This window comes from Seriola lalandi, unplaced genomic scaffold, assembly GCF_002814215.2.
Source record: "Seriola lalandi dorsalis isolate HSWRI2012SDOR001 ecotype SW California unplaced genomic scaffold, Sedor1 jcf7180002054955, whole genome shotgun sequence".
NCBI classification, from domain to species: Eukaryota; Metazoa; Chordata; class Actinopteri; order Carangiformes; family Carangidae; genus Seriola; species Seriola lalandi.
The window spans coordinates 616423-632558 of NW_019525506.1; the positions used below are offsets into that span (position 1 = coordinate 616423).

The following is a 16136-nucleotide window of genomic DNA, read 5'->3' on the forward strand; positions in this document are numbered from 1 at the left end:
AAACCCCCCCCCCCCCCCCCCTGAGCCGGCGTTCCCCTGTCTATTTGTCTATTGTTGTTGCTCTCCACCCTCCTGTCTAGTTAGTTTGTTTTTTTGGACTTATATCTGCTTCTGCCCCTTCTGGACTCGGTTTCCTGCTTCCTCCGGCTTTGTTCACATCACTTCTGGAGGCTTTATGAACCAAGTGGGAGCTAAGAGCGAGAGACTAATGGCACATCTGCCGCCTGAGGAAGAAAATCTGCAAACTGTTGCATTTAAAAACAACGATTTAAACTCTGAGCGGGAGCGTAATCATGCAACAAATGAAAAATTAAAAAACGATTCAGATTTCATTGTTGATCATTAGCTTTTACAATAAAAAACTCCACTTGCTCATTGATGCTCACTGTTCAAAACCGTCTCAATGTTGACACTTAGATAAAAAAGAACACATCATGTGAGCAGTATCGAGCAGTCTGCAGACGTCCGTTCACTTCCTTCGTTTGACAGCTCAGTCTCTGGCAGCTGCTGTTAGACTTGTCATCACTGCTGGCTCTCGGCAGCTGATCACATCTCTGCACATCATGGTTTTCACAGCAGCTGCACCAATCATGTGGACTGATGGTGAAGTTGAGTTTTAATCGGCAGTAACCCACGGGGCTCAGTAATAATGTGAATTCATCAAACCGATGCAACGTAATGAAATCAGCGGACGTTCATGAAGCACTCTGAAGCAGCAGGGTGGCGGTCAGGGCGGCTGACGAGGATGCAAAGTCCGACACCAGAGACCGAAGTTCATGTTCTGACTTATAGGCAACAACACTGGTTATGATCAGGAAAATCACAATTTTCATTAAATGTTAATATTAAATATATAATTATCCTTATTAAACCAAGACCACGATCTTTCCCAGAGTCTCAACACAACCATGACAAAGTGTAATAACGCTGAGTCCTGACAAACAGATATCACTGATACATTTCCTCATTACGTTGAGAGGAAATATGATCCAGTCTGTATTACATTTTCAAAATGTGCTCTCCCTGTTGGTCATCAGTGATATATAAACAGAACTTCCGCCAGTCCGGCGAGCTTCATGTAAATTCCAACAACAGCCAGTTCCCCAACCAGACGTAATGCAAATTTTACTCGACTTTCCAGAAAATCTGCTACAGAAAACCCACATCAACGCTCGTTTCCAGCCACTGCTTCATCAATATTCGGAGTTAGTTCACCGAGATAAAACAACTGGTGTCAGGTGCCTTTAAACCACCACAGCAGAGGAGGATGAAATTAAAAAGGCCCCAGTCAACAAAAACTCTTTATAAAACCTGTGGATGGAAATGTGACATTTCTGCTGCTTCATGTGTAAATCTGAGGACGGTCACAGTCGTCTCCTCGTCTCCTCAGCGGACGCTTCAGTAAACGTTACTCACAGGCTTCATTTACATCATGATTTATTCAACTTATTCATTTGTTTCCATTTTGCTTTTATCAATACACCAACTTTTCCACATCAGCCAAGTGTAAAAACTCATAACCAACATGTCTGAGAAAGAAAAGCATCAAATCCTCACATTTAAGATGCAAAAGTCAAATATTTATTTGATTATCAAAATAGTTGCAGATTAATTCAGTCGATCAACTAGTCAATTAACTGACTAATCATTGCAGCTCTACTGCAGAGACTTCAACATGTGATTTAGTCTTCCAGATTGTTTTAGACTCTACTATTGGTCTTTAAATGTAGCACCAAAAACATCACAGGATACTACATTTCCCACAATGCACCATGTAGCATCTTTTCCTTACACCCTCCCTGCCTGGTAAACACACACACCCACAGAGTGTCTGTTGTACATTTCTAGTCTCCAAGCCCAAGCTGAGACAACCCTGATGACTTCACCGTGATGTCATCTGCGTCTCAGTCTCGACTCGCTGCCTGGACTTTACTTCAGTCACATCGCCCAGCGTCACCGCAACACAACAACACACAACAACAGACAACAACAGACAACAACAGACAACAACACGCTGACCGCAGGGAGAGAAAGTGAACGTCTTCGTTTGACCCCCAAGAAGAGTTCAGGCCACATGAAACACAATCAGGCGTTGGAGCCGAGAGACACTGAGAGAAAGGCCGAGTGCGAGTGTGTGTGTATGTGAGACACAGCAGAGTATCAAATCTGATTAAATATTATTGCTGGAGCACATTTCATACAATAATATAACCTCAGGTGATCTACAGATGTGTTGGAAGCCAGTTAAACAAGTTCAAACACTGGACTGGAAACAAAAGGAGGTGGTTTCAGCTCTTATATCGGGAACTTTGTGGCTCTGCAGCAGTTTGAAAGTCAGTGTAAACACATGTTCAGTATTTCCAAGGTGGAGAGTTTCTCTGCGAAGTCGTCGAACCATCAGAGCTGCGTTCACAAGCTTATTTCTGATGAAAGGTGTCAATTTTTTTGAAAGTCCATGCAGATTTTTGAAAGGGATTAATACTAAAGACAACAGTAGAGTTTAACAGACAAGGTGGCCAAAAGTATGTGGACACCTAAACCTTAAAACCTATATGTGATTGTCCAAAGAGATGGATTGTGTTCATAGTTAGACGTTAGACAATGAAAAACAGTCCCAGATCAAACCTACGCACAGGTCTGTGCACACAGGTGTCTGAATACTTTTGGCCATATGGTGTATTTTTGGTTGAGGGGCCAGAGACATGTATATTCATGGGGAAACTGCCATTTTTTCCATATTTAATCACTGAATAGAGAGTTGTTAAAAGACCAGTCATGTAAAATAATCGTATCAGCAGCTGTGTTCACCCACAACAGCGGAGGATCTGTCGCAGTGGTTTTTACTCTCAGGATTCATTAACAAACTGACAACAGGAAAACATTCATTAGGCGCCGCGGGATTATGACAGACACGACCAAACATGCCAAAATATCAAAGGCACGGCCGCCTCTGCGCGGAGGCGGCTGCCCGGGTGCGCAGGGGTTCGGTGGCGGCGGCAGCTCGGAAACAAAAACACACACAGATGAACGAAGGCTGCGTCCGTTAAAGCAGATATCGAACTTGGCGGATACTGTACCAACAAAAAACATCTGTTCACATGGGAACAGATGTTTTTTTGTCATCGTCAAAGGGACAGACTGTGAATCTAAGCAGAAGCAAATACAGGTGAGAACAATCACCTGAGGTCAAGACGAGGTGAAGGAAGGAAAGGAAAACACCAACAAAGACAATTACATTCAGAGCTTGAATCTGCTACCTGACAAGTTTCCAGAGGTGCTACTAGAGAGTCATGTGACTTTTCTTCAGAAGCCCTAATTGGCTGTTAATTGGTTGGAGGTGTGAAACAAAACAAAGATGCAGTAAAATCAGCTTCTCTACTCTGGATCAGACCAGACAATGAACTGTGATCATCCTTTACAGCCACAATGACACGGTCACACTGTCACCCACACTAATAATAATAAACTAAATACATGAGAGTCACATTCCAACACTCAGTCGTCATTTACACAAATAAACACATGCACACAGCTGCAAGCCCGCACAAACAAACACTGCTAAAACTGCATAAAAATATACATTTAATGCTCTTTTTGTGTGAGGGGGAATGATGATACAGCACTGATCCCCGCCCCACACACACACACACACACACACACACACACACACACACACAATAAATACTTAAATGTACTCTGCAGTTCAAAGTATGTCACTCATGAGAGCACAGAAGCACGTTCACAGATGGAAATGGGGACATACACACACATGCATTACAATTTAATGTATGCTTACACACACATATCTATACACACACACACACACACACACACACACACACACACATACAGATTCTGCATATACACAGAAACATAATGTAGCACATGCACAAATCCATACATAAACATGTTTGAATGCACCCACTGGTCTCATGAACACACACACACACACACACACACACACACACACACACCCCCAGCTCCCAGTGACGGCGCTCACCAGGTCGTCCAGGATGGTGACGGGGAAATCGAACATGCACATCTTGACGGGCTGAGCGAGGGCTCTGTGCAGGCTGAACAGGGACTTGGTTTCCATGCTGCACACTGAACGCACCGCGAAGCCGCCGCTCCACCGCTCGCAACAAACATACAACCCCCGAAAAATGAAATCAAAATGAAAATGAAAAATAAAAGAAAAAGAAGGAACTCCCCGAGCTTGCTGCTGGCTCGCTCTGCCTCTCACTGAAGACTGAGAGAAATCCGTCTGAGAAAAAAAAAGAAAAAAGAGGAACCTCTCCACCTCCACCTCCTCCTCTTCTTCCCAGCCACCAACAACCCTGCCCCTCGTTTCCCTCCCTATTCTCGTCTTTCCTCCCCTCCTCCTCCCTCACCAGGGACGTCTTAACTGTCAGCAGCTGCTCTCTTGTCTTTCCGTCTTCTGGAGGTATTGCCCAACAGCTCAGGAACACTCAGCTGTTATGCCACAACCGCAGTGTGTTTTCTTCTCCCCCCCCCCTCACCCTGAAAGGTTCAGGCTGAAGTGTTCAGACTATAAATATAAAAAAAAAAAGAAATACAGCAGGTACACAGAGGGGTTCTGAGATGCCGTCTGACTCTCTTCTGCTTCATTATGCTGCAGCGATTTAATCAGGAGAGAGGGAACGGCTCCGTAGTGCCAGACTGTCTGTGTGAGCCCATTAAAGATGAAGCAGGGTGACGGCTTCTGGGGCTGATGTATGAATCAGCCTCCCCCCCTCTCATTAATGCCACTGGTAAATGTGAAACCAGACGTTCTGGCAGGTTACCAGCCCTCATCTGAAAATTGAAAAATGATTTTTCTTTTTAAAGCGAATATCTGGCGGGACGATGAAAGCGAAGTGAAGTCTAAGAGACGCTGACTCGCGCCTCTCTTTGGACCGTTATTAAATGTTTGATGGTGTTTTGCTGCTCCGCTCCGCTCTCAGCGCGCTGCTGTTTCTGCGCTGCAACCGTCACACTCAGAAACCACCTGTCAATCAAACACTGTGGGCGGTTCTGTGATGTTTGACATTTGATGAAGAAATGATGCACTTTATTAAGCAGCACTCCTCCGTCTTAACTACAGCTGTCCATGCTAACTATGTACACAGTCAGTTTAGTTTACTGTAGCTAGGTTTCCTCTCACTGCTGTGTGAATACTGGGGGTCGGTTTGTTGAGATTAATGGAGATATGGCGTTTATGTTGTTTCATGTATTAATGTGGGGACAGTTACAGTGTCCTCGTCGCTCCGCACAGATCTGATGTTTTTGTCTCTTCTTCATGTACGTCATGATTTATTCACGAAGTCTGTTTCCATTGCACTTTGTCGCATCGTGATTTTATCAATATGACAATTTTCCCACCTCAGCCAAACGTAAAATCATTTTTATACTTCAACATTTTTTATGTCCAAATTCAAAATGTGCATAAAAACACAGCCTGCGTTTAAAAGGTACTCATCTGTGGCTGGTGAGCAGGTCAACAGCCAACAGTGTTTAAATACAGAGCAGCCAGACATATCTCCACAGCACCGTTCTCATTCTGCTGGCTTGTTTGCATTTTCTTTAAACCAATCACAATCATCTTTGGTGGCGCTGAGCCCAGGAGGCAGCGACAGCGCTCCTGCAAAATAGAGTCGGAGGGGAACTTGCAGAGGTGAGCACTGTCATCAAAATGGCTGATTCCTCGCAAAAGAAAACACCCGCAAAAAATAGTAAAGACATATGTCGATTACACAATCGGCTTCTAACTGTGGATGTTGTTGTTTCCCACAGAAAAGGGGGATTTAAAAAAACGGAAACGCCACCTGAAATAGGCGCCCAATGGCAGGTTTATCCCCGCTGCCTACATCCAGTGAGTCAGACTATATAAGCTTCCTGAAAGGACACAAGCAACATCCACCACAGTTTGCTTGGTTTTAGCTTATTATATAAAAAAAATCACTCAAAAATTCACCCAGCTTGGGTGAATAAATCACCAACAATGCACAGGGTAACTTTACCCAGGGTAGATGGGAACAGAAGGGGCTGTTCTGACCCAGTGTTGTGAGTTATTAATAAACTTGTATTTATAGTGGAGCGTTCAGCAGCTAAAGAGCCAGATATCTCCATCAGGAGTTGGAAGAGACCAAAAACAGAGCTAAAGAGAGTGAAACTAACATGGCATGGTTGCAAACATGTCACTGTTTGACCCAGTTTTAAATGTCAAATTCTCATTATTCTGTACAACTAGAACTGGGTAAATAAGACTTGAGCTTGTTGTGTCTCAGAACAAGTCATTGGTATCTGGTAAAGTATAGTTTTGTGTCTCTAACCCAGTGCTTTGTAATGTGTAGGTGGTGCTATGACCTGATATTTCTAAGCTGCAGCGACAGTCATTCTGTTCTTGAGCTTCCTGCAGTACGATGTAAATTCACTTTAAAAAGGAGTAGCTAAATAAAAGCATCACGTCGTGCCCGTTCACTGCAGTGTGTGTTAAAGCTTTCACGATGACTCACCGAGCAAACAACGATGAATATGAAAATGTCACAGATCTAAATGTGCAGACGTCACAGCTCTGAGTGAAGATGATGATGGTGTTACTGTGAATCTGTCTGATCCTCCGTGTTGTTCTGTCTCCGGCGTCTCCGTGCTGCATTCACCTGCTCATCCGTGAACCCGCCTGTTGATCTCTGGCTTATTTTTGAGGTTGTGACTCAAAACAAAAAGATGTTTCTTCATGACATGTTATGGATCAGGCTTGTTTGCTGCCAGTCTTGTTTTTGGCTTCGTGTGCACGACTGGAGCTGCAACGATCCGGTGATTAATCCGATTCATTTCAGAATATTATTTTTCAACTATTCTGATAATCGGATAATCGTTTTAGAAACTTTTTAAGCAAAAATGACAAACATTGACTGGTTCCGGCTTCGCCAATGTGAGGAGGTGATGCTTATCTTTGTCATATCTGATAGTAAACTGAATATTCTAATGTTATATTGGGCTGTGGGAAATTATATCAGGCATTTTTCATGATCTTCTGCCATTTTTTAGACGAAGCAGGTTGATCCATAATGAATATAATCATCAGTTGCAGCCCTGGACACAACTTAAGCTTTTACACAGTGCAAAGTGTTATTAATGATATAAAAACATTGACACTGACAACATTTGAGTTCCTTCTTGAGCTGCACGTGTTCTCAAATCAACACTATGTGTCTGTGAGGTGCAGTTACATCAGTGTGTGACGCAAGGCCAGCAGCAAGACTCCAAACAAACCAAAGCAACACTGGCAGAAAGTTTTGAATGTGACGGATGATGTTCTGCTGTCAGCCACAGATGATTTGGCCCTATCTGCACAAGTACACAGGAAACTACATGATTCTGAGGCAGCTCGTTTTGTGTGCGGTTACCCAGTGTTTAAAAAGTCTGTCACGAGCCTTTTGCTTAATTTGCAATGTCTAGTTTGATTGGAGCTTCATTATCCAGGAGTATGACACTGGACTGATTACATTTCATAACTTTGAGCACATCAGCAAACACACTGCAACACTTTGACCAAACCAAACAACACACGAAACTGAGGCCTGAGGTTCCATTTACACATTTGCCTTCACAATAAACTGAATAGCAGGTGAAAAAACATCTTTGATATTTTCTTCGTCATCTTCGCAGCCTGAATCTGACGGCCCAGACTATAAAAAGTATTTCCAGTCAACCTTGTTGTATGTAGGTCACACAGCTTTTACCCCAAATGGCTGAATTGGTGATAGAAAGGAAGTAAGTTTTGCTTTGACCTGAAAAAAAAAAAAGAGCTCCTCAGAGCTGTGAAAATGTGTCTGCATTTTTGTTTTTGAAAGCCTCTGTGGGTTTGTGTTTTTTATCTCACTTATCACACAAAGTCCTGCTTTCTGTTTTGACTTGAACGCTGCTTTGACCACTTTGCTTTTGTGTTTCATCATCTTGCGAATGTACAAAACTAAACTCGGCTGGTTTCAGAGTAAACATCCACGCTGTGTGATTATTAACTGTGTCTTTTGGGAAATCCGTGGAAGAATGAAACACAATGACCCTGCTAAATAAACAAAGAGCACGATGCTCAGTGGCTCCTCATTTAAAAATCGTGTCTTAGTCTCACTCAGCTAATATTTGCACATTTACAGGACAGTCAGTCTAAATATTTTAAGTGGGTTCTGGCTCCAAGTCCAAGCCTTGGGTTGTAGTTTTTGGGGGGAATTTCAGCAGGGAACAAAGGCAGAATTCAGTCCTGATTCAGATGCAAATGATGTTCGACGTGGTGATTTTAAAGTACAGCGGCGAGTGAAGATGAAAATGAAGTGCTGCTGCTCTTTAAAAAAACCGAGACAGTAGAAGAAGAAGAAGAAGAAGAAGAAGAAGAGCGTAGCAGAAGGAGAAAGAGCGAGAGGGTCTGAAACACCACTGGGAACTGCTTTCAGATGCAGAGGCCGTCCCACGGCTGAATACTGTAGGAGAGCGGTCGTCATGGAAACAGGGAGGCAAAGCCGGCTCTTCACAGGGCTACAAACCCCCCCCCTCCGCTACAGATACCCAGCCAGGACAGGAAGCCAGACTGTAACCTGCAGGTCGGCTTCCTGCGGACTCGGACAAAGGCAGGACGGGCGGTGCAGGTACACAAGAAGTCACGGCTGGAAACTGTGAACCTGTCGTTACTGCTCTCACTGTCATCTGAAAGCTACTTACAGCCCATGATGAGGTGTTACAGTTCAGGCGACATCTCGCAGCACAACATGTTCCGACCACAAACATCAACAACATCACCGGCACAGAGGCAGCGATGGAACTTGTGTAATTCAACACAAGGCTCTGGATTGAGAACATGCACACAGCGAATCAAACAATTGAGCACACATTCTTTCCAGAATGTGTTGAAGCGTGCAGCTCCGTGTTTGCTGAGCTCAGATTTTATCTTGTTTTTGTCACCACAGCTGGTTGCTTTTGTTCTATTGTAAAGCTGCTTTTAGTGGAGATATACCGAGTCTCAAAGGTCAAAAGTTTATGAAGTTATGATATATCAAAATTAATTTAAGATACATCCTCAGCTTTTTTATGTTTTTTCTGTGTTGACAATGTGTAATAGCGACATGTGGGATAGCGACATTATCATGTTGTTTAAGCTGCTGTAATTGATGGTGATAAGAATGTTTTCGCTGAATCTGCAGCTTCTCTCGGTTTCACTGAGCTTTACAGTGACTTTCAGCTCATTGTTGACCTGTCCCGACCATAACTTCACTCTCACAGCACCTCACGGCTTTGTTTCCGCCTGCAGCAGCAGCAGCAGCAGCAGCAGCAGCTGTTGATGAGTAAAAGCTCTAAAACGAAAACACTCACTGTCCTCTACCTGCTCAGCAGCAAACAGCAGACAGACACAGTCAGAGAGCATCTGCTGAACACAGCGGAGCATTTAGCAGCTAAAGAGCCAGAGATTTCCCTCAGCAGCTGGAGGAGACCAAACACAGAGCTAAAAGAAAAGAGAGGGAATACTAGACACAAACATCACTCCACATTTACAATAATGTTGCTCCATAACTGATGACTATGTGAATAAGCAACTGTTTGTCAACAAGTTCACCATATCTGCTTAGAAGGTGATGATATGTCAGTTATTGCAGGTTGAACACTTTAGGTGAAGAGGTGAAGAATCAAAAGCCACAATGTCACTGAGGCAGATTCATCAATAGTTTGACATTTTGGGAAATCAGTTATAATTTGTCCTGCACATATCCTGCTGTAAAACTGTAAATTTGTTTACACTTTGGTTTTTGTATGGATTAAAACAAAAATGTTATATTTGGATTAGTGACCTTTAGCGGCACCAGTAGGTAGATTTTATGATCTCTTTGGACAGAGCCAGGCTGGCTGTTTCCCCCAGTTTCCCATCTGTGTGCTAAGCTAAGCTAAGCTAAGCTAACTAGCTGCTGCCTGTAGCTTCATATTTACCAACAGAAAGTCAAACTATTCCTATGACAAGAATGATGAGGCCGAGTTTACAGCTGAGTATTGTTTGGTTTTTTTACACAAATACTTCACCACTCAAATGTGAGTGAGATGTAACTTTTACTTTGGTGTAAAGTTTTTAACTTCTTTGTTGTTAATAATCATCAGCACCATAACTGAGTGATTCCACCTTGAACTGCAGTGAACCAATGAGTCTCATAAAAACAGATTCAGGGTTTCATTTGTCATAAACTTAAGGAACCAATCCTGTCAAGTTGTGGGGACAGGGGGCGGGGCTAAATAAACATGAAACATTGCCAATACAGAGAGTGCGAGTTAGCATTAGCACAACCGCTAACACTTTGTCAGCCGCTGCTAACTACGCTAACCATTCTGATCCGTCTGCTAGTCTCTGGTTCTGGTCTCAGCAGACTCCTCCTCTGAGTCTGGGTCTGACTGAGTCTCTCTGATGTTTCCTCCTCTAACCATCTTCATACTCTCTGCTCTCTCACCTGTCCATCTGGAGCGAGCAGGTGGTGGGCGGGGCATAAGGCCTGATCCAGATTTATCAATCAGGAAGTAAGAGGAGATGAGCTTCGGACCCAGTTTTTATGTGTGAAAACAAAGTTAAACTAAATATGAATCATAACAGAGGATTTTTACAGAGTTTAAAACATGTGTGGAGAGGAACTTTAAAGCATTTATTCCCTGATACAGGTGAACTGGCTGATGAATATTGTGCATCCCTGAGATCAAATGTTCTGAGATCAAATGTTATGCTGATTTCAAACATTAAATGTGATTCACCTGCAGGTGAAACACCCGTGATCATGTGACAGAGCAGATACGACGGATAGATGAAGATATTTCAAGCCTCCTCTGAGACTGAACATCTGAAAAATCTATAAACAGTCAGAATGAGCAGCAGCCAGACTTCATGTTTCTGGCCTGCAGAGACTCTGGATGGAAAACTTGCCTTCAGCCGTCATGTACACGCCTGCAAATGATTACAGTGTCTACACACACACACACACACACACACACACACACACACACACACACACAAATCTGATCTGGTCACTTGGAAATTACAAACGTGGACAGTTGGCCTCAAAGAGCAGATTTAAAAAAACAAAAAAAAACAAATTCGATCTGTTTGCCGACTGAACGAACTGCTGAGGAGAAAGAGAAAAGAAGCAGAGCAGAACAGTCTGACAGTGAAATGCTCAGCAACAAGTCAGAAATGTTGTTGCTGCACTTTGCAACACTGACAAGATTTCAAGGACAGGCCCTTCCTCCACACACATAACTAATGCTTCTGAAAAAAACAGAAAGAAAGAAAGAAAGAAAAAAAACCCTCGGGACTAAAAAGTGGAGAAAAAAAAAGTCTGATTCTTGTCACATTCCATCAGACAAAGAAGTCAGATATGCTTGGAGTGAAGTCAAGCTTCAAGAACAGAGTGGTTTCTGGAGCGCCATGCAGAAAATGGAGCAGCAACAAGAACAGCTTACAGCTTTATCTACAATTCCTACAATAGTGGAGAAAAAGAAAAGGCAAATAAATGTTTCAAAAAGAGGATAAACATCAATAATACCAGCGAGAGGAAACAGGAATTAGGTGGAGGGGAGAGAAGAAGAATAAGGAACAGTTGTTTACAGTGAAATCCAGGCGGTGTGTGTGTGTGTGTGTGTGTGTGTGTGTGTGTGTGTGTGTGTGTGTGTGTGTGTGTGTGTGTAGGGTTAAACTAAAGGAGTGGGAAGCCTCAACATCCTGCAGCAGCAGCTTTCATCCTGCTCGCTTCACCCGTGACCTCTGACACCGATTCATCGTGTTTACTTAATCAGGGTTTCCGGGTTTCTGGGTTCTGGGTTTGACTCCAAACTGGTTTTAACACTAACACAGACCAGAGTATAAAAGATTACAATGAAAACCAGTAGAGTTAATAACCCAGCGTGGAGCCGACATTAGGCAGAAGACACCCCGGACATGTTGCACACAGACGCATTTCACACCTACGCTCACCTGAACACACTCCACTGAGGAACAATTAATCAATATTAAACAATTAATATAAATGGACTAATTTCCTGCTGAGTGACTAACTGATCAATTGACAAAGCGTTTCCAGGGAAACGACACCAGCCAAAGAATCGTCGTGTTGAATCTCCACGAGAGAAACACTTCACATCTCTGAAGCTGTGATGTTTTACTGATGTGTCAGCTTTTGTTTATGGTCACTGATGTTGCTGTGGGAGTAAACAAGAAGAAGTAATCCCCCCCACCCCCCCGCCCCCCCACAGTTCTTGGAAGGAGGAGGTTATGAGCTCCGCAGACTGAAGGATATTTCCTGAAGGGGCTTCTGGTCTGCAGCTGAGACTAAAACTGAAGCTAATGAGTCTGAACTGAAACGCCAGTGGATTTATTTTTGGCAAATGATACCATATTTTCTTTTGTCGTTATTTTTTTTCAACCAATCAGCTAATTATTTAGTCTTTAAAATGTTTTTTTTGGAAATTCACAGAGAATTCTTATCTCATTTTGTCTGAATAAGCATTAAAAAAAACCCCAAAGGGATTCAGTTAATATAATAATCACACAAGTAGAGAAAAGCTGTGGATCCAAAGTCTGTAGAAGCTGATGATTAATTTTCTGTCACAAATGAATCAATGATTTCAGCACTACTTCATAAACGGCTGCAACTAATGACTAACATCATTTCTGAAGATAGAGAAAATTGAGAGTTTAGAGAATTCTGACTTGTTTAGCATCAAGGTTATTGTTAAGTGTCTTGTAACCCAAAAAGCATCTTTTAAGAAGCTGGATCCAGTGAATATTCACCATTTCCTCTTGAATTTTTTATCTCTACCTATTTTATTTTATTTATGTTTTTTCTATTAAATTATCATTTGCACTTTTAGTTAGTTAGTTTGCTATTTCGTTACCGTCTCCTGGTGTAAAGTGTGTTGAGACACTCGTGTGTGATAATGCACTTTAAATCAACTTTTGACTTGTCTGACTTTCCACCACTGGCATTTCCCCTATTTTCTGACAGCAGGGTGAGAGAGGTCGTCTTTAAGCAGGGCCAAGAAAGAGAGAGAGAAGAGCTGGGAGGAAGGTTGTAAAGGTCATAATGAGGGTGAAATATGAGCAGCAGAGTCATTTAAAGAAAGGTATAAATCACTGCACAGTTACTGCACAAATTCACCAGACACAAGCTTTCACAGCCCTAATGACAAAGATTATCAAAATGAAATAAAAAAACATTCATTTTTAATTAGAGAAATATTGGAGAAATCCAAACCAGCTAATGTTTGATAAATAAGTCAAATAGTTAATCAATTTATTAATAATAATTATGATAGATTAGCAGCTGGTGGTACATTGGTTGAGAGAGGTTGACTTTAAGCAGGGCAGAGAAAGAGAGAGAGCTGGAAGGAAGGTTATAATGAGGGGAAATATGTGCAGCAGGGTCATCATTACAAAGGTATTGATCACCTGCAGAATCACTACACGGATCCAAGTCTTATCAGATACACGCTGAGAGAGAGAGAGAGAGAGGCGGTGTGATACTGATAATTAACACCTACAGTGACCGATATGCAAATGAGCCCAGGTGTGTGTGTGTGTGTGCATGTAAATGTGTGCCAATTTCTTACCTGTTTTTCCAGCATGATCATTCTCTCAGTATCATGACCTTCATGGAGTGTGTATCCATGCGAGTTCAGGTTCACAGTTAGACACACTCCTCCTCTGCCAGCATCTTGTTCTTCAGATGAGCGAGAAGAAAAAAAAAATAACGGCAGAAAAAAAAAAAAAAGATAACGGTTAACGATGCTCACGGTTAGCTAGCGTTACCGTTGGGAGGCTAGTAGACAGCTACGGTGCTTTATCCTTGAGAGAAATGTCCTCGCTGACTCCAGCATGTCTCGACTTGAATATAAAAAGGCATTAAGGAGTGTTTTTTATTCATGGGAGGAAAACACCACATCGGTCACTGAACGGGGAAAAAGGGGGGGGTGACGGGGGAGGCTGAGGGCTAGCTAACGTTAGCGTGCTAGCGTTAGCCGGCTAAACCCAGCGTTTATCAAAATTTTATTTGTCCCCTCCTGCCTTCATCCATCGCCGCTCCTCTCCCTTCCAGTCACGCTCGAAGAAACACGGCGGAAAGGTGTCGTCTAGCATCGGCTCTCCCGACCGAATCCTCCCTCCAGATACTCGACGACGACATCCCAGTGAAGAGCTGAGAGTCCGGGGGGGGGATGTGGTGATTTGACCACTGTAACACTGATGCTGAAATGGATGATGCTGCTGCTGCTGCTGGCTGAGGGAAACTCCGCTTTCACCAAGACAAGACGCTGCCGCCGCCGCTACCGCTACCGCCACCGCTACCGCTGCTGCGGTGGGGAGAATAAAAGCGCCTCAGAACAACGACGCTCCTGAACGCACCACACGAAGCACGACACAGAGGCAAATTGGACGCTTTTGAACGCATCCCAGCGATGTTCAACAGTGTATTTGTACGGAAATTAATAACACGTTATTTAATTTGGAAAAAAAAAACACAAACACCATCACTTGATAAAATATTTTTAGCAGGTCCAAGAGGGGAAGGGGGGCTGTAGATGTTAGTTATATCTTGAGTTTAAAATGGATTAAAAAAATTGAATCGTTTTGGTACTTTATACCACAAAATGAACTTTAGAAAGATGAGACCTACAGTTTATATTATTATGTAACGACGATGTAACAAAATTACCACAAATGTCTATTAGAGTGCTAGTTAATAGCTAGGTTTTAGGTAAGTGCACCTAATAAACTGCTGCTAATCTTTTTGTTATACTTAAATATCTAATTGTACATATTATATTATTGTATTATGTATGTATGTAAGTACTTGATATTGTCATTATGCAGTTTCTCTGTGTACTCTGCTGCTGTACTGCAAAAGTCTCCACTGTGGGACTAATAAAGGAATATCTTAACTGAGTGTATGTTTTGTACATAATTTACTTGGATAGAGACTTACAACAGGAAATACTCAAATTCCCAGTCATGAGGAATTTTTCAGATGTGAAAACTTTCCATTTAAATGTAGAGAATAACAAATGGTTATAAACACTATTCCTAGCTGAATTGTGCAGTTGATGTAATGGCATTTTGAACAGCAAGACCCTCAAAAATTGTGAATTGGTGAAAATCCTTTGGGTCTGGGAATATATGATGGATATTTTTCTGTATTTTGTAATGTTCTCACATTTTAAAGATTTTATGATTTCTAAATAAAGTTATGAATAATGGAAGCCAAAGACCAAAGCAAAATATTAAATATTGTGATATATACACCCTATACTGTAAAACAAATAACTAAGTTTTCTAACAGTAATTTCCTGTTGGTTTTTTTGGTTTTTTTAAATTATGTACAAAAGTCTGTAAAATGACAGAAATGATCTGTGAATTAACAGCCAAACTTCTATTTTAAGCATTATGCCAATAATAATGAATTACATTTATTTCCCATTTATGCTTAGATTATAAAATACAATCATGTTTTCCTTTATACTTGCATTCAATTTGTGATATACATACGTTTGTATTTGCCCATTTTGCATTCGGGTCAGTAGATGTTGCACTGCGCACATGAAGCATCAAGATATAAACCCTTTGTGGAACCACTTTGCTGAGAAAGTAAAACCTCCAACACTGTGAGACTCACGTCCAGTACCAGGCAGTTGATTTCTGCAAACAAAGAAGATACAACAGCCCAGGAATTTTTACTCATCGAGTATTTCACTTACTGACTGAGGACTGCTCACAGAGCCAGGTGTCAGTTTACTGCTGCCATGTTGGTTTCTGGCCTTTGTATAAGTAGTCATGGTCTATGTTTGCAGTCTTTAATAGTAACACGTAAGGCATTGTGTGGCTATTTCTATGTTAGCTTTAATCAACAACATAAATACTAGAAATGTTTAAATGTTGTCCGACAACACTGACAATGAAGGATCAAAAAACATGCTGATAGAGATGATCCATCACTTAATCACAGTTTAATATTTATAAATTCTGTTCTTAAAAATGTTGCTACCATCACCTGTCAACAACAGCAGAAATGAAGTGCAGGTAAGAAACTGAACCTGTGAATAGTGAAGACAGAGAATAATAAACA

At 42.0% G+C, this 16136-nt stretch overlaps 1 protein-coding gene across 2 annotated transcripts in view; it reads right to left on the reverse strand.

Moving 5' to 3' along the window:
- LOC111645675 (ral guanine nucleotide dissociation stimulator) overlaps window positions 1-14285 on the reverse strand; it is a 59550-nt gene extending 45265 nt beyond the window's left edge. The window contains exon 1 of one of the 2 annotated variants that reach the window (XM_087170658.1): window positions 13630-14285. In XM_087170658.1, coding sequence (XP_087026784.1) covers window positions 13630-13650 — 21 coding nt within the window. In that variant the 5' untranslated portion in view covers window positions 13651-14285. Of the gene's footprint in view, window positions 1-4000; window positions 4222-13629 lie in introns of those variants that run through there. The other variant, XM_087170659.1, reaches the window with a different exon arrangement.
- Between the last annotated feature and the right edge of the window lie 1851 nt (window positions 14286-16136).